The 18866-nt window shown below is 41.1% G+C and overlaps 3 protein-coding genes across 3 annotated transcripts in view; 2 read left to right on the top strand and 1 right to left on the bottom strand.

Annotated features, from left to right (window-relative positions):
* Positions 1–628: 628 nt before the first annotated feature.
* On the top strand, positions 629–12156 carry LOC110048134 (putative E3 SUMO-protein ligase RNF212). The gene is made up of 15 exons (XM_089297262.1): positions 629–1246; positions 1371–1432; positions 1534–1608; positions 2225–2281; positions 2816–2871; positions 3563–3684; positions 4144–4210; positions 4917–4953; positions 5048–5120; positions 5732–5816; positions 6146–6283; positions 6539–6654; positions 6759–6817; positions 6903–6949; positions 11073–12156. Exons 1-15 carry the CDS (start codon positions 1141–1143, stop codon positions 11098–11100), a joined length of 1128 nt encoding a protein of 375 aa, XP_089153388.1. The 5' UTR covers positions 629–1140; the 3' UTR covers positions 11101–12156.
* Positions 8059–9920, top strand: LOC110048155 (neuromedin-K receptor-like). The gene has a single exon (XM_020753941.2). The coding sequence runs from the start codon at positions 8569–8571 to the stop codon at positions 9652–9654; it is 1086 nt and encodes a 361-aa protein (XP_020609600.1). The 5' UTR covers positions 8059–8568; the 3' UTR covers positions 9655–9920.
* Positions 10066–18866, bottom strand: part of LOC110048133 (TBC1 domain family member 31-like) — a 21800-nt gene continuing 12999 nt past the window's right edge. Inside the window, exons 17-25 of the mRNA XM_089297260.1 lie at positions 18357–18509; positions 17632–17767; positions 16666–16758; positions 16085–16225; positions 15111–15227; positions 14520–14597; positions 13821–13959; positions 13091–13222; positions 10066–12299 (exon numbers count right to left, since the gene is read on the bottom strand). Coding sequence (XP_089153386.1) covers positions 12160–12299; positions 13091–13222; positions 13821–13959; positions 14520–14597; positions 15111–15227; positions 16085–16225; positions 16666–16758; positions 17632–17767; positions 18357–18509 — 1129 coding nt within the window. The 3' untranslated portion in view covers positions 10066–12159. The remainder of the gene's footprint in view (positions 12300–13090; positions 13223–13820; positions 13960–14519; positions 14598–15110; positions 15228–16084; positions 16226–16665; positions 16759–17631; positions 17768–18356; positions 18510–18866) is intronic.

Here is an 18866-nt window from a genome sequence, read left to right as displayed (position 1 = left end):
ACTCAGTATATGTAACAAAAATAGGAACAAACAATTTGAAATTCCATGAAAAGTGTCTCTGTTTTGAAAAGTGGGTTGTTTAAGGTCTCTGAAGATGTTGTCTAAATTTCGTTTTGGAACATTACAGTTTGGGAATGTGTGGTAGTCTTGGCATTGTGCAGAAGACTGAAAGCAGTTGCCAGGAATGGTTAGAAATTCAGGTTTCAAGTTTAACGCAATCAACGGTAAAACAAACATACCATGAGTTACGATGCCACTTGAGAGTACAGTTTCGTTGCCTGAACAGCTACCGGTAGTTATGGAGGTCGATATAAAGTCGTTCCGAACACCGCAGATCAGATTGTTACTAGTCTATTCTCGTTCACGCTCTTTGGAATCTTCACGCAGTCCTTTTCCGTAAATTTACTTTTGTGTGACAAATAAAATAAATTAAGTAATAAATAAAACGACAAAGGGATACGATACTTTTTGCTAGGCTGACTTTTTACAGGTTGTCTGCAGTGTTCAGATAAAGGTAAATTTAAATTGAACTAGAAATTTCACTTGAAATGTAGATTATTCCTCACCCCACCCCTGTCAAAACTGCAAAACGTTGACGCGGGTGCGCAGTATTTTCCCGCCATTTTTTTTTTTGTTTGCAAAGTTAGCAAGTCCGACATTGATTCGGAGAGTTCTGTTTCTTCTATATAATGTAAGGGTTAAGTCTTCGCTTTAATACGTCTATACGTCCATATTCACTTCTAGTGACCTTCGTATTTCCATTCAACTGTCCTTGCGTTTTGACCTTCGTTTTGGCGGAAAGGAGTGGCACGATCACACAGCCTGGAGAATACGGGAAACCATAGTGTGCATCGTTGAAAGCTTCCCGTTATACAATTGACTTTCCTCAGGAATTGGTTTTGATCGTTTTACCTGGCGTTTTGGACCTCGCTGTAGAGACAAGCTTCATGCTTTGGGAAATCATCAGAATATTAGATTTCTTCGTTTTACTGCTAGACGACCATCTGCTACATTGGGTCAAACAACTTTGTAACGAATTGTGAAATAAGTTGTGAAAATCGATCAGGAACAAAGAGCTGTTTGTTCACATAGCTCTCGCAAGTTGTTTCTAGCATCGTCTTTAATTTGGAGTCGTAAAGGATGGCAGATTGGGTTCATTGCAACAACTGCTTCGTTCGACCTGGGGGAGGAAAGATATTTTCTCTGACGAACTGTGGCCACATGTATTGTGCAGATTGTCTAAAAGGTGAGTAGTAGTGGAAGTCGGTGAAAAATGATCGAAGCTCGTATAAGCTTAATCTTAATTTGATAATGATTAAAAAACGCTTACAACTATGAATTAATGCTGTTAATCTTATTTTGACCTACAGCAAGCCCAGACCATTGTACAATATGTAGAAGAACATGTAACTCAATCGTTTTATCATCGCAGGTAAGTGAGCTGAATCTTGTTGAGTGCAACGCACAAACCATTTGGCCATATCGCGCCTTCAATTGAGTGATTAAATGATTCTTTCTTCATGTCCACTCCAGATGAAACCCGAAGTTCAGATGTACTTCACCGATCCCGCTGATTTGTCCAAGAAATACCACTCACAATTGTCACAGGTAATAAAACACATTCTAAAATCAGCGTATTACAAACGGGCTATTACATTTTATATTCAAAACCCACCGCTCTCTCCCCACCCATCACTTGAGAGAGATTGTGATATTCTTCGAGTGCTATAGCCCAATGCATGAAACGATGTTTAGGGCTGAAATTAGTCTGAGTTAAAAAGAAATTTATTATACTGATTCGTCAAAAGGTTTTGAAAAATCAAAAGTTTCAATGTAAGATGTATCCTGCACTGATTTCTGACAATCGACAAAAATATTTCTAAACCACCAAATTTCAGAGTTAAACATTACTATTCGAACTTGCCGAAATCTGAGTTACGAGAAAGATTCTTGTGAGGTCTTCTAGACCCGGTTCTAGAGTACTGTCAAACTCGACAGGACTTATCAAAATTAAAAAGCGTTCAATTCAGTTTGAGCAGCTTTAAAATATTTTACAAGCTGTATTTATTCATTTTTTAAAATTATAAACTATGGTAGAACAGCCTCCAGCAAGAAGCATGCGTTCGAGACATCAAGAACGAAATACCGAACGCACCCTTAATAACAACCCTTCTCTCAATAAATCTTTTCATGTGTTCTCGTTATTTTTGTTGATTTATACAAGGTTATGGAGTTTCAGAAAAGCCACAGACAGAGACTAGCAGCAAATAACGATAAAAAGGTACTGTCAACAGAATAAGAGGCAGATGTTTGTCAGTAAAGGGAGAGGGAATGGTATTTTCCTGATTTTTCAGACCTTGCATTCAGTTCGTTCAACAAAGAAAAGGGAGGGAGCGGGCCAACAGACTGCTTTCTCTATTGTTCATGGAGTATTCTTTCAAAAAGCCAAATCCTGCTGTAATAAGGAAGTAAACGAAAAGACAGTGTATGTTTCTCTCTTTATAATTTGTTTACTTTTGTTACTGTTCCAAGACATTAGAGGAGCCACTTCTAAGAATTACCGTACAAAGGGATTCAAGCAGATGTTTGAGCAAGTTAGGAAAAATATCTGCCACAAAAAAAGAAAAAAATGTAAAGATATGCGATGTAAAAATGATACAAGAACTCCACTACCCTGGCAGACTTGCAAAACAAACTTTTCCCCTTTTCTTTTCATGTAACTCGTCTTTCACATCTTTACATTTATTTTTTCCTTTCTTTTCGAGCGCTTCCGTGTCTTGGAGAAACTAATTTGCGTCTAGTGTTGTCATTTAAGGTTTTAGCGGCAGAGAGGCTTCAGAGAGAAATGTCGAGGTTCCAAGAACTTGAACGGTACGAGTCATCTCATTTTTCGTTACTTTTAAGTCACTAAAGTTCTAACTAAATGGCTAATCTATGTTCGTCTGTTTTTACATGGACCGAAAAATACCGAGTTGCAGTTGACGAGCAAAACGTCATTCACCCGGTCAATCTGGTTTAGTTAACCTTCGTGCAAAAATCACTCGTTCTAAACACAATCTGAAAACCTGTAACAGAGTGGTAATAGTTAATGAAGTCAGTATCAAATAGCTGTCAACATTTTAAGGGAATAGACAAGGAGATGTTTTCCTGAGTTACCGATAAAGCTGTACGTTCAAGGGACTGATTTTGTTATCCTATCCAGACATGCAAAATATGAAAACGTATTTCCATCTCCTGTCTTTCGAGGAAATCACCCGCCTCGTTACAAACGAAATGAACGGGATGTATCTTAAGGCCAGTGTGATAAGCCTAGAATCAGCGCCAATCATAGCCCGCGTGGCTGACTGGATATCTTGCGCGAGTGGTTTGCGAGGCTCCCGCGCGAAATCCTGCGAGCTGTACAGAGTAATCCAATCAGTTTGCGGTCAGAAGTTAGCCTCGCACTATTAACAAAACGCTGTGAATTTTCGCAATTCCGCCATCATACCTTTACAGGCGCATAACTTCAAGTAGCTATTTTTGTAATCTGCTCGCTATTTTTTTTTAAATACGTATTGAACAGAGAAGTTGCTGTCCTACAAGAAGAGAACAGTCACCTAAAGAGGCTACTTGCTAGTAGTTCGAGTAGACCGGGAACCCCTCACAATTATCGCAACTCACCAGGGGCAGCCCCAATGAAACGAGGTAAGTATATGAAATGAATTACACTTGAGAGCGCATATGATCATGAGTGTATTCAGAAAGAAAATGTACCATCAAACCTTACCCAACTTGTGGTAGCTCTCCCCCTATACTTTTAAGAACCAATTCAACAGTTTCCCACACACTCACTCATCCTCATCGGGCCCATCAGGACTCTTGAGGCCGGTCGGTTTCCGTAATCAATTATTTTTATGGGGTGTGGGGATTAGCCGCACGCCCAGCCCCCAAACTGGAGGGCCAGTGACTACCATTTAGTCTGGCCTCTACCCTTTGACCTGCCCACCAAGGTTAGACCTACCGGGGGAAGACCCCCGGCGGTATAGCTCTCAGGGTCATTGAGGCACGCAACCTCCCCCTCCACGACAAGGCGGTAGTCCAAGGAGGCACAGTTTACATAGCAACTGGGTTCAGGCTTAAAAGTTAGCCTCCTGGTAATTGCAGGTCACACACCATCTCCGACGGGCAGCCAGTGCTCAGCTTCACCTTACGGTAGGATCACACCTAACAGGTAAAATTTATAAATTTGATTGAGTATCTTTCCGGTATCACTGATTTTTATATTAATATTCTTTTCATATCTTGATTCCTAGTGTTTGAAAAAACAATTGAAGCGCGCGTAATATCAGTCCTACATCTGTGACTGGCTGTATCAAGGGTCATAAGATTGAAGTGCAGTTTTTCACGTCGGTCGGAATTTCCGTGTCGCTCTAAACACTGAAGAAACCAGTTATTTTCGGCTAGCATGTTGTTCAATGTTAGGCAACATGTACTCCGTGTCAAGTTTTCGCGACAACCTTCGTGGTGATGCTGATGCTAGTTTTGATTGGCTAATAAATAAGAATCGGAAACTCTTTAAATTCGAATACGTAGGTTTACTGAAACCACTTGTGTCATTCTCCGAGAGCCCTGAAGTGGAGCGGGAGGAGTGGGGGGGGGGGGGGCGGGGGGGGGGGGAATTATGAATCCCATTTCCCAAGCCAAATTTTGCCCAAATCGCATTCCCCAGCCTATATTTTTTCCAAATACCGGTCATACTCCCATGTTTAGCTATGTTTCTGTGTGATTTCCTGTGAAAACAAATCCCATTTTCCCGGTGAAAATAATTTGCAAATTACTACCGGTTTTACTCCTTCAGGCCCCTCTTCTTTGTCGGGGATAGAGAATAACTGCCTCTCAGCGGGAGCACTAATGGTATTTTTTTCACTTCTCTCCAGCTCACAGAAAGAGAATAAAGCATCAAACCAGTGGCAGGTACAGTGGAATTCATTTTTTAAGTATAGTCTGACCCAGTTCTGAGTATGTGGAGGAGGGCTGAATTTACGACTTCTTTCTAATTTTATTTCAGAACCAGTTATCCCGCACAGCGTCTGGCCCCACGAGATTGTCTGTCAGGACTCCACCTTGTAACGGGTTTATGGGTGAGTAGTATTTCAGTCTCATCCGGCTCACTAATGCTCGGATTTGTTATGGGTGGTACTAGTTCACGGATGATGGATCCAAGTTTGCACTGTTTTACCGTTAATTCCAATGAATAAAGTATTTACTGTTGCTGATTTTCCCATTGTTTTTCTTCGATTACGCTTAAACACCATGACACAATATAAACTATCGTGTGCGCTGTTGCGGTTCTCATTTCGACTGAGGGAAAACTTTCCTGGAAAGCGCTGTATGTGAACCAGTGAGAACCTCGATAAGGGGCCGCTTGAGTTAATAACTTGTTTATTCCAGTTTACACGGCTGTCCCATATCCAAGAGCAAGCAAAAAAACTTGCTTGGAAAAATCATTTTTAAGTTCTTGCGCCGTATGCATGTTTTGTGCTTTTGTTTGAATCACATGTGTAAGTCAGGCTTTAGCAAACAAGATGGAAAGCCTCTATAAGATTTAATTGAGCTCTTCCATGCAGTCAAACCGATTTCTATTGTCGTGCAGTGCTAAAAATGTTCAAATGACCTTTGGAAGCTCACTATAAAGAGTTCTATCAAATATCCCGCAGACACATTCAAAACTGTGAGATTACTCTTGCTCTAGGTACAATCAGAAAAACACCATCTCCAAACAAACAGCCTTTGTCGCGTCCAGGGTCCGCAGGAGGAACACCTGGGACTGTTCTTAGGTAAGCAAAATGGAAAGGAGAAGGATTACACTAACGTGACTATGGCTTATTACTTTGAACCCAAAAGTAGCCGGGTCAGAATAATCAGGTTGAAAACTACTTTTAGTTCATGGGGACTATTTGATAACTGGAGAGAAACGATGGTTGTGTTAACTCGCTTGGTATAGACTGAGGTATTTATTCATTGGGTAACAGAAGCTACTCTGGATTGTAGCTTATGTCACTTACCGAGTTGTATTTTAATGTATGACGAAAAAAGTCCTTCTGCGAGAAAACGATTTTCTAAAAGTAGATTCGTATTGTTTTTAGCCGTGTCACTGTATTTGTAGATCCCACCTTCAAGGGATGCACCTGTCCAGGACGGCCAACACTCCGGGAAGTTATGAAGCAGCTACGCCCTCAGGGCTTGGAGCAACCGGGGTTTCGTATTCTCCCATGTCATCGCCTGCCATGTTATTAACAAACAGGTCAGTCAATTCTCCTTTTCCCCCTTATCGTAGGAATCTGTCAGAATATTCTCGGCAACACCTTTTTATTAGGAACTTTTTCCCCAGTCGTTCTCTGGATTTCGTAACCATCCCTATTCAATATAGTTTCCTCCACTAGGTGTCAGATCCTTTCGTTGATAGATCACTGCACCGTCCTAAATTGACTAAAAGCTTCACTACTGCCGTTTCGTTCGTTTCTACATCTGTAGACTTTTTCTTTCTTTTGTGTTTCAGGTCGAGCACACCAGGCAACAGTGGACTAAGCAACAGATCACAGTACACAACTCCCTCATCATCTCAAGGCGCAACACAAATTAGTTCTACACCCCACCAGACCGACTGCCCCAGCCGTACGTACAATATTGAGTCAATAGTTTGTCGTTTCGTACCGTGCAATTTGGTTAAGACAATTCAGGGGTCCACAGTTAGGTAATTTTCATTTTTTTCACCACAGAGGAAGTTGAGATGTCGACGCCGCCAAGTCAACTAGACCCTTCCAGAAGACAAATACAGGTGCTATTATCGCTTTTCTTCTCTCTTTATTTTATCTTTCTTCTCGTGGTTTTATTTTCATCACTCGTTATTTTGTTTTCAACAGCTAAGATACCAACCGAGATCAGCGGTAATAAACAAGCAACCATTTGTGTGAGTATTGAGAAAGCGTGTTTAATTGAATACTCAATTGGGAGAACAAGTACCATTTTCATGCCTTACTAACTTTGTCATCCAGCAGACTACGCCGCGAGGAGAATGGGAAGAGACGCAGAAAGCCCTAGGACTTGATTTTATCTATCAGCTCGAAATGATTTGTTTCTTTTTTTAATTTTGAGTTCACCACGCACTTTGCACGTTGCGAATATCTAAACCTTCCTCTTTGTATTGGTTAGCAATTTGGCTTACCTATACTTGTCTTAGCTATGTTAACATAACAAACTGCCGGCTTTGTCGGTCTGATGGAGACGCATCTCCACTTCAGTTCCCGACTTGTTCTGAGTTTCTAACGGTAAGAGAACTTTCACTCACTGTTCTGTGCTTTTTTATGATCAAGAATTAAGAGCTAACGTCCGTACTGTTAAGTCTAGCTCCGTTCGCTGTGCTCAAATAACTGAACCACTTTGACTGAGAACGTTTGAAACTACAGATTGGATACACAAGCCTTAGTGAAAACAGGCGTTATTTATAAAGACAGCCCGCGTATGTCATATCAGCAATTCGATTTTCAGACAAGACATCCCACCACATACAGTCTTCGAGTTACCTATGGCTTAATGGTTTCGTTCTCGATATTTGTTCCTTAGATGTTCATTTACCAGGCTTAAGAGATACTTATCTCTCGAGTGCATTTGGAGAATTTATTAAGCAGTTTGCGTAGGCGGCATCTCAACAAAGCACCTGCTGTTATAGTTGTCCTCGCCGGTTTTGCGAGGAAGTTGCCGTTTACTCCTGTCTTCCGGCGGAAGTCTGATGAAACATACCGCATAGGATTAGCCTACCATTAAACGTTTTTGAAGAGCCACAACCAGGCGAAAAAATTCAAAAGTTTCGTAGTCGTAAATGGACCCACCTAAACAAAACTATTTTGTTTTCGACATATGCCGGAAGGCTAAAAAATCGACTGCAATTAAGAAGATCTTGAAACTTTCATTATTATCTGTGCAATGCCACTTTATTTGCTTTTCCTATCTGTTATTTGAACACTGTGACAGTTTTTCACGACTGATTACAACATTCGCTAGCCTTTTCTATGAGAGGCACGGATAAATTTCCAGAGAGGGCTTCTTATTTTATAAAACTGAGCGGAACACTTAAACTCGTACTTGCCCCTCCCTATAATATTTCATCCTTGTCACAAGTTGGCAATTCTCTAATCTGTGAAGACAATTTAGTTTGTGCCAGACACTGGCAACACATGATGACGGAAAATTAACCATACGTTTGCGCCAAATAGATCATAGTCTCTTTAAAGTGAGGAAAACGATGGATTGATAAGCCTCGTCACAGACTGCGGTTAGATCAAGCAAGTGAGGGACCAAGTTATCTAGCTGAGAGTACGGGGAACTAATAACCACTGGCAATCAATCAAAAGTAATCATAAACTCTCTGAAATTATACGGACGTCTGCCACTCAAATTGAACACAGATTCGCGGTTTAATTAAGCTGATAAAAACCTCGCGCTTGAAAAGGGATCTCATTAAGCTTTCATTCGGCGAGCCAGCAAGAATACTGAAAAAAGAGAGAAGAAAAAACAGCAAGGAGGTATACAATGGAAAATCAGACAGAGCCCGAAGCTGAAGAGGAAAATTTGTTTTCAGAACCGCATTATATCACAGGGATCAAAGTAGCAGCTTACTGTGCTATTATTGTGACCTCGTTGGTGGGTAACAGTCTCATTATTGCAATAGTGCACAAGAATTACAACCATCACATGAAGACACCGAACAACTTCTTTGTCGTCAATACAGCGGCCGCCGATATCCTAATCACCGTCTCTAGTTCGACAGAAGCCGTCATTACACTGGCTTTGTCCAGCTGGTTGGTCCAAGGCACGTTGGGACACGCTTTGTGCAAACTGAAATCCGTTGTAATGGCGCTCTCTGCACTGGTAACCACCCAAAGTTTGGCCACAATGGCAGTGGATCGATTCATTGTGGTGTTCTTTCCTCTTAAGAGGATCATCACGCGCCATGTGGCCCTCGGGATAATAGGAATCATATGGATCACTTCGATTATCTTCACAGTCCCGATGATTTTCCTAGCGAACGTCCAAGAGTTTAAAGGCAGTAACATTTGTTACCTGTCGTTCTGGGAATCCGAGTCGATCGAGATTTACTTCGTGGCCATCTTCGTCTTGTTCAAGTGCACGCCGTTAATAATCCAGGGCGCTCTGTACACTGCCGTGATGCTAAAGTTATGCCTGCGAGAGACACCGGGAAATGAGCTTCATATTCCAAATCACCACCACTATCACACTGAGAAGATGAACAGAAGAATCATAGGCATGCTTGTTGCAATTGTTCTGCTGTTTGCTATCTGCTGGCTTCCCATCTGGATAGAAAGCATGCTCTGCTTCCAAAATTTCTCTAATGACATTTGCAAGTCACCACATATTTATTTTCTCGTGTGGTTCCTGGCCTACAGCAAAAGCGCGATAAACCCGTGCATTTATTTTATTTTTAATGAGACTTTTCGCCACGGTGCTTCGGCGCTCTGGATGAAAATCACCCACAGCCGTTCTCGGGGGCGTTGCAGTTTATCTCTAAGAAACAATCGCGTTACCGCTTTACAGAATCGAGTCGCGCAAGATGATACGAACAATACAAGAAGCGCACCCTTAAATACGACAGCTTAGACCGCCATTGGAGCTATCCTTCATCGTCTACACCATCCAAAGGTAAACCTCCGTTCGCCGGACGATGACTTGTTAAAATTATTTCCCTTTTACGTTAAAAATGGATGTCATTTTCACATTACGAAAATTAAGTTTGCTTAGGAAGAGCCCAATATTTGTACATAAAATTGATTTGTACCATGATGACAGATTGTAATATAACCTTGTCTGTACCTGTCATTCTACCAAAGTAATAAAATCGCCAATTTGATTGGTTAGTTACGTAACTGTTTTCATGTCTCTTTTGGATCTCTCCCGCTACAGAGTTGGAAAATGTTTAAATTAAAACAAAACACAAGTGCCATACAACACAAAACTAAAACTATGTACTTCAGCAAGACCTGGCAAAAATAAAAAGGAAACTAACACAAGTTTTGCGGGATACGCCTTCTATTCAAAATTTTTATTTGCAGATAAGCATTGACAACACTAAAACTACGCACCTCAACAACACACGGCCATAAAACTCACAATGACACAAATTTGGCAGCACGCTATCTATTTATAAATTTTATCTGCAGTGCCCGTGTTATCACGTACGGGCGATGACATCTACACAATTTTGCCAGAGCCCATTAACCAACAGCGTTTCTGCAATAAGTCTCTTGATTGAACAATTTCTAAAGTTCTCGACTGACAAAAAGTAATAAAAAAAGGTAGCCAGAATACAAGTCAGATTCTCGTTGCTAAGTATTTCCCAGCTTTTAAAAAGGGTAAATGTATTTCACTAGGTCAATGCAAACCAGTTGGGGCGTCTTTAGTACTCTGCGTCTAAGGTGAAACTTGTTTAATGGAGTCTTCTTTCGCACGTTGTTTTGCTTCGTTGCGTTGGTTGCTCCGTGTTGATTCTTGTCACTGTTGTAAGGAATACATTATTCGTGATGAAACGAATGTCTACCAGGATAAAAGTAACCGTTTTAAACAACTGACAGGGCACTCTCTAGCTAAGGAAAAACCCTCGGTAAAGTTGGTGCGTTTTAAACAACCCTCTGCAAAGTTGGCGCGTTTTAAAAAACTCTCAGCAAAGTTGGCGCATTTTTTTTTTTACGAAAAAACTATAATTTGGCGACTGGCCACTTGACGTAAAGGTATGCTAAAATTTACGGACATTGTCACCCCAAATATTAGTTTTCCTTGTTTTTCAATACACGTCAAATGATCCACACAATCGAAGGCTTTCCAAGACCACACTGCCAAACTAGCGACTAGTATACACCAGTGTCTTACGCTCACGATCACGGGGTTACGTTATCAGCCTTCTTTTGCGAGGAAATTATACGTCTGCTGGGTGAGAAAACAAACAACAACAACAATAACAACAACAAAATAGTATTTCCCGAGCTAATACTTTTCCCTTTTTTTCTTTATCTTCTTTACAGGACCACACCCTCTTGCACACCACGTTGAGACTACGTACAGGACGCAGAGTATTTATTGTACCATGAAGATAAAAACGTATAAAACTAGCTTCTTTTGTACACCGAGTTTACAGAAAATATATAAAAACCAATTATCTCTGAGTTTAACTGAACAGCTAGGGCGGTGTTTGAATGTAAAGCTGGTGCAAAAATTCTCGTCTTACGTGAGCTTAAAAACCAGAGCGAACATGTTTCTGTGGTCAATCAGGTGAAAAAGCCAAAGCCAGTTGACATTAATTTGGCTGCAGTGCTTTTCTGGGCCTGTTTTGAAAACGTATCGGTTATATAGCACCTTGGGAAGAAACGAGAAGCACACTGATTACTCTGGGTTTAAACTAATTTGCAGACCGTAGAAAACCGCTTTATCATTACATTTTTTCATTTTCAAATATTTGGGGAGCAAACTCAAAACAAGGGAATCACTGCAATAAGACAAACCAAACTCGTGGGTGTAAACATACAATTTGCCAAAGCAAGAAAAAGTCAGATCAAAGTTTACTTTGTTTATCTAACTGATACCACTGAGAAAATACGTGCTGGTCCTTACTGGTTCGGAACTGTTGTACAGTATTCCGAAAACAATTAATATACTTCGTAGGAACAAGTAAATGTTTGGTAATAACCTCACGCGGTGGACAACGGTACGTTGCTAAGCAACATGACGTATCCTATGACGACAGCAACAAAGTTCCCATGCAGCCGGTTCCCCTTCCCCTCTCTTCCACCTTTCTCAAGGAAGGAAAAAAGAGTTGCCTAGGAACGGGTTGTGACAACAGCTGCTGTGCTCGCGACTGCGAGCCGGGTAGTTTTCCTGAAACTCTCCAGGCGTCGGGAGTTGTAACAGAAATACGACGCTTGTTTCTCCGTCCAACTGGAGTGAGCTGGAAAGATTTACCAGCTTTAACTCAAATAGCTCGTTCTTATTCAACTGTTCGTATATAAAGGACAACCGGAACTTAACTACCAAGTCCTTGGGTACAAGATATTTACAATAAATCGTTCTAAGAAACGCTAGAGAACTTAAATAAAATTCTCCACCAACTGGTAGTTATTGTTGTATATTTCCCAGAAAGCCAGGTGGACGCTGCTGTCTTCTGGCAGCAAGTCGTTTTCTAAGATCTCTAACTTCAGCCATAAGTTCCAGTTCACGCTTCTCAAACGTTCCCCGCTGACGTTCTAGTGAAGGTTCTGTGACAGTAAAACGCGACAATATTTCAAGTCAGGAAATTGGTCATTTCCGGTTGCTTTTTGCCTCTATGTCGAAACGAGTCTTGGTGCGAAACCATTCATAAGAAAATGTGTACCGCCTACATGTTCCAACTCATTTTCATATGAAAGGTTAGCACGAAGACTCGTTTTGAAACAGAGGCACGAGGTAACTCGGAAATGGCCTTAATTGAGTCAGAGGGCAGTAAACAGGTAACAGAGTCCCGGAAAACTGAACTAGGGAATTTCTTTAATTTGCTCTGTAACTTATGTTAACAGAACTCTAGCAAGAGCAAAAACAAGTAGCAAAAGCCTACCTCTAGGTACCAGCGCGTAGATTCTTTCATTCATGATTGATACTAAAGGGGCGGGGGGGGGGGGGGGGGAGGGCCTTGACAGCCAACAGCCATTCTTCCGACGAAATCTCTGGTTTGTACAACAAGCCTCTTTTTACTTGCGACTTTATAATTTCAAAACGCCCCCAATGTAGCAACTGAACGGAAATGATTGACACTTTTGCAAAAAACAATGTAAAAAGACTGAAGATAGCAAGGTAAGCACAGCGTTCAGGCTTGGCCTTTCTTTGGTGTATGTCAACAAACACTGGTATCCCGTTAAGGCATTTGGTGAGTCAATTGTCAATTCCGGAGAAGTTACCCTGTAGAAAAATAAAGGTCGGCAACTGTTTCTCGATTCGTGACCCTAATTCTGAATCCAAGTGAAAAGTCAAAACTTATCTTGCTAGGAGACTAAAAGTAGGGGATAATCATTACCATGTGAAGTGATTGGAGTCCCGCTTGAGTCCCAGTCCGTTGAGGTTGTGCTGCTATCCGTGTTACTGGGCATGACGGCACTTAACGGCCGTCTGGCCTCATCCGGGACTTGACGAATGTCCCTCAGTCGAGCTGCGTTACACAAATCAGAATGAAATGACCGTTATGGGATTATGCTATGTGCATGACATCAAGGCGATATAAACGTTCAATATAATCTAATTACAGCGAATCCGTACTAAATTAATAAATATCCTGAAAGCCCACATGAAACTGAGTTTAAGATGTCGATATTTTAAACATAATAAGTAGCACTATAAATTTGAACATGACCATCGAGGTGTTGTAGCTGTAACTCGCTAGTACTAATCAACACTATAAAGCAATTAACTATGCCTTTTCCACACAAGATACGGAGGCAAGGACCATCAGTAATGTTCGTTTCAGAGTACAACGAACAGAAACGGAGTACAAGAGTCATTGGAAATAGGCTAAATGTTGTTGAATGACTATAGTACTGAGTCGATGTGCTTAGCTACAACGACTTCAACAAGATAGTTCTCATGCATGCTACTTAAACTGACAGAATAAACATAAAAATAAAAGGCTTAAAGACAACGATTTAAACATTATAGGCTTAAAAATCCCAACTAGTGGGAGGCAGACTAGCTGGCTGTTGGCTAACCATATCAAAGTTGTAACATTGTATTGAATAAAAGCATTTACGTACAGAATGACTCGGAATCATGGTTTGTCGCGGTGTGATCTCGCGACAAGGCGTTTAACAGATTCATTCGTCTTCTTTCCTCCTCGGCAACGATAGCCTTCTGTTGTCTCAACTCGGATTGCTTTTTGGCGACTTCGTCATTCTGCAAAGAGAATCCTCAGTCAGCATTACCAGCGTTAGAATCGACAAGGAAAAAGAGCGGAAAACTTTCTTGTTTAAAACCGAGGACCTAAAAATGACGATGAAGAGATTATTTCTAGGACAGTGCGTGCGTAAAATTTTTATTCCGGCGAGTCAGCAAAGCTTGTGAAATCTTCCACGACCGTTCGTTCTGTGATAACAAGCAAGAAACGTTATTTACGTGTCAAATAGATCAAGCGCGATAGGCGCTAACTGGGGACACAATAAAAGCTAGAAATTACTAAAAATTATTAAAACCTTGCACTAGCCACTTGATAGTTAATAAAAATACTTAAAATCGACCAATCATCAAGTGAATACGGTATCTTATTTTCCAGTGTAACAGGGAACGAAAGTATGAAAAGTAGAGAAAAGCTGAAGCACACCCAACTCAATCACAATTTTACCCTTCCTTGAATGTCAAATCGTTCTAGTTGGAACACCCGCGAAAAGATAGGTATGTCAAATTTGCGCAGCTCAAGAAAAGAGACAGGAATGAAATAATTTTTTTTAATTGCCTACCTCTTTGTTCCTCAGCTCATGAACAAGCGACTGAACTTCGTTCTCTCTTTCTTTGTTCTCTAAAACATGCTGGGCAACCTAAGATTGGTAACCATAAAATAAAACTCTCACATCTTGGCGCAGAAACGGGGTTTGTGCTTCGACATAAAAGAAACTAGCCTGCTACGGCGATTACTTAAAAAAACCGACCCGGCGCAATTGTGTTATTTGACGCTGACCTACGACACTCGAGTGAAAACTAGTCAAATAAGGTCAACAATCAGGTCCGGATTGTTCGAAAGGTGGATAACGCTATCCACCTGATAAATCACTACCCAGCGGATAGCGTGATTTGTTTTGTTAACACTTATCCACATAATAGTTATCCAGCCTTTGAAACAATGGGCCAGATAAAAATCTCTAGCAGTACACTCTGACCAACTGAATAAGAGCGAGGATATTTCCATCTCGACCAATCAAACACCAAAGTTTACGCGACCTTTCCTGCGCTTTTCACGAGTGACTAAAATGCTTTTAACTTATCTGGTTTTCGCACAGTTGACGTCTTTTGCTTTTTACGATGGCCATTGTTCACCAGTTCAATAATCTCACCTTCACTTCATTGAGCTCTCTGTGAAGATCATCCAGTCTGGTTCTCAATTCCACCTCTCCCTCCAAATTAACAGAAGAGTGCTTTTGTTGAGCCTTGGCTAGTTCCTCTTGAGAAACCTGATGATGAAACAGAATACTTAAACTACTTATCTGTATTATTGAAATGCTCCGGATGTTGCAAGCCTGCGGTTATTGGACAAACGCTAAGAAATTTTGAACAATTATAAATGCCAAATTCTTTTCTCATGTATGTTTAACTACATGTGTTTCACACACGGCAAAATCGATTCCAAACCCAACCAGGACGATTTTAACACTTGCTTATGACTTTAAAATTTCCGTAGATTCCACTTTTATACAAGAAAAGACAAAAAGAGCAGAAAAAGCAATAGTTTAAGCAGTAAATTACCATGTGAGAGAGTACAGTTTGCAATGCAAGTGAAAGATTTCATAGCGGTTTGAACAGTTTTATCTTGCTACTTATCACGCTTTTCTCATTTCAGTTTTTTTTTTCTGGACTCGTTTTTTCAGTTCGTTGTTAGGGTTAAAATAGGGTTCATTTGACAAATCGCGACAAAAAACAATTGTCCAAGTTCTCCTAGTTTCTTTGTAACTGAGTGAGGTCTGTCTGTCAGGTTGGCTGATTGACTGACTGTCTGTTTGTCTGACTGGCTGACTGTCTGTTTGTCTATAAAATGAACCGACTGACCGGCTGACTGACTGTCTGTCTGTGCCTGACTGAAGGAGTGACTGACTGACTGACTCTGTTTGTCTAACTGGCTGACCGACTGACTACCGGTCTGTTTGTCTGAAAGACCTGACTGATCGACTAACCGACCGAATGATTGTCTGTCTGTGTCTATGTCTCAAGGGGTGAATGACTGACTGACTGACTGACTGACTGACTGACTGACTGAATGACTGACTGACTGGCTGACTGACTGACTGACTGACTGACTGACTAACTGACTGACCCTTTGTGAGTCAATGTCCACCTCCTGCACAGCGTCCATTGTTCTTTTAAACAGCTGCTCCTCCAGTTCTTGTTGTTTGCGCTGGATCGTTTGCTCTGATCGTTGCTTGAACGAAGACTGGAGCTCATCGCGTATCAAGTCCTATGTCGTTGAACAAAAAAAAACACATCACTTGTTACTCTAGGCAGCACTTCTTGCTACTTATATCACAATTTTGCTGCGACACCAGTTGCCGGAAACGTTGGTCAGTGAACATGTCGCGCAACTGCAATGTTTTCGTTTCCGCAATCTCAGGAACGGATATTTGGGGGCTCTGAGATATCGTCTCTACGGATGCGGAACGGGACTTACACCAAGAAATCTAAGTTTCTGCGATATAGTCTCTCCGAGTGTGGAACGGGTCTACAAAGCGACAGAGTCGCAGGATCCAGGATAGGGTTATACTGAACGACACCCTAGGGAATCCGGGTAGGCTCTACAAACCAACGAGGTCTGGTGTGGGAGACCCGTGACCCCAAGAGATAACTACTTTTTGCTCCGAAGGGTCTACGTGGCAACCCACATAACAGCTGGATACTTACCTGTTGAAGCATTTCTTTTTGAGCTTGCAGCTCGAGTCCTTTAATTTCAGCATCTTCTATAGCGTGTCTTGTTTCTTGTTCTCTTAGCAATGCCTTGAAAACAACAGCAAGGAGAAGGTTGATACCAAGACAGGACAGACGTTTCGTTCTTGATATTCATTCAATATCTCGAGCCGACACTTGATGAGAAAACTACCTCGAATCGTTTGTACTATACCTTTCAAATGGGATGCTATGTGTGTGGCGTCCCAGCTGATATATAGTATGACCAAGAGCTTGCTATAAACCTGTTGGATTGTTTTGCAATAGACACACGAAACCACTCAAAAGTAGTGAAAGGAAAGAAGTACCAGCTAAAACGAAAAATATATGACTGAAAAGTTTCAAAATTTCACTGGAAAGACAAGTCAGATTTCTTAAAACCAGTTCTGTATATCCACTTCCATCCTTGTACTTCTGCTCTTCTTTCTCAAAATACTTGCTCTATTTTGCTTTGTAGGAGATTTTTCCAATTTATTTGTATAACTGCAATCATGGATAAAAGCAGTTGAGACACTCCCCGAAAAAAACCTGTTTTGTTGAACGCGTGAGTTTTTCAATCTCCAATTTTATCTTTTCGACCCCCTCTCCCCTTTTCAATGTTGTAGCCTTGTGACAGTGTCCACGGAGCGCGTTTCAACATTGAAAAGGGGAGAGGGGAGTTTGGCTCGACAAAAAGATGTTTTTTCCATTTACGGAAGGACGCCGATAGAAAGCGTTTGTTTTGTTCAAATATGTCAACACTTTTGTCCATGATTGTGGTTAAGTTTGGCGATATAAGGAAATTAGGAAAGCGAACTTTTGATAATCTGCCAGGACGTTGTCCCTTTAGAATCTCATACCATTTAAAGAGAACCACTATGTATATTTCCAAGCGTCAAACTGTTTTCCAGCCTACGGTACTCGGTGGCCTGTGTCTTCACTAACCTTACGTTCAATTTCGTCGTCAAGTCTCTGTAGTTCCGCCTCTTTCAGTGTCTGTTGATGATGCATGAAGCGCCTGCGAACAGCGTCCAGCAGCTGCAGTTCTCGTAAGTGAACTTCTCGTTTCATTGCCTGCAATCTGATAAACACTACACACTTAACGTTCACTGAAATGTCTCCCCCCGGCTTCCCAGGGTGATAACAATTTAAGACGAAATCCGATAAGATATCGAGCAATTTCAATTTTTTATAGACAAAAACCTGGTACCAGGTATTTTACAGTCTTTTAATTTGTCTTAAAGTTAAAGATATAAATAGTTGCCTCAAATAACATCGAAAACAATTTCCCATGGTAACTCGAGAAAAGAAACTTCATAGTTTAGAGAAATTGTGCCAACACAGGTAAAATTTCATGATCAGTTTCATTTCATCAGTACTTTCAAGTGTTCCATACGAAGTTCAAAATTTGTTTTCAACACTTGGTGTTGCTAGAAATGATTTTTTTAGAAGATATTTAAAACAGTCGCACAGAATTTTGCAATACGATGTAAATAATCTTAGTACAAAGTTTTTTGTTCACTTGTTACTCGAACTTGGATTCCTTCTTAACTGAGTTCACTCTTACCAGGTCGATGCAAAGCGTACAAATGTACGACATTGAATAAAGGGAATTAACATTTTGAGATACGTACTCATGTGAAACCACTCATTCCTTTTTTTTTACAAACCTGCTTCTCTGATCGACAAGTTTTTCTTCTTCCTTGCTGATCATGGCTCTCCTCTGATTCTCGGCGTCTATCATGAGCTCCTGCTGTCGGTAAAACGCTTCCTCCTCTTGTTGCCGCTGAGCTGCAACTTCCTTCATCTCCTGGGCCAGCTGTCTGCAAGCAAATCAAAGCACAGAATAGTTAACGTTGAACGTGCAAGTTCTATCGTTGTGTTCATACCTCGAGGTGCCTCTGTGACACATAAGTTAAGGGCCCTGTCTTGCGCTAATTTTACCGACTTCTTCTATCCAATGTCAAGCCTCTTCGATTCACGTTGTGTTAATACAAGCTGTAAAAATTACTGCGGTGAAGGTGCAACCAAATGACTAAGACCCCATCCACACTACGCCGGAAGAATTTGAAAAGGCAGCTTTATTTCTACGGTTCGGCTTACTGTCCACACTAATCCGTCACCAAAACGGAGCTTTTCGAAAACGCTCTTCAAACTGGAGGAATTTGAAAACGCCGGGT

This window comes from Orbicella faveolata, unplaced genomic scaffold (assembly GCF_042242905.1).
Source record: "Orbicella faveolata isolate gen_17 unplaced genomic scaffold, um_ofav_v1 contig_3, whole genome shotgun sequence".
Classification (NCBI taxonomy): domain Eukaryota; kingdom Metazoa; phylum Cnidaria; class Anthozoa; order Scleractinia; family Merulinidae; genus Orbicella; species Orbicella faveolata.
This window is presented reverse-complemented; position numbering and strand designations above follow the sequence as displayed.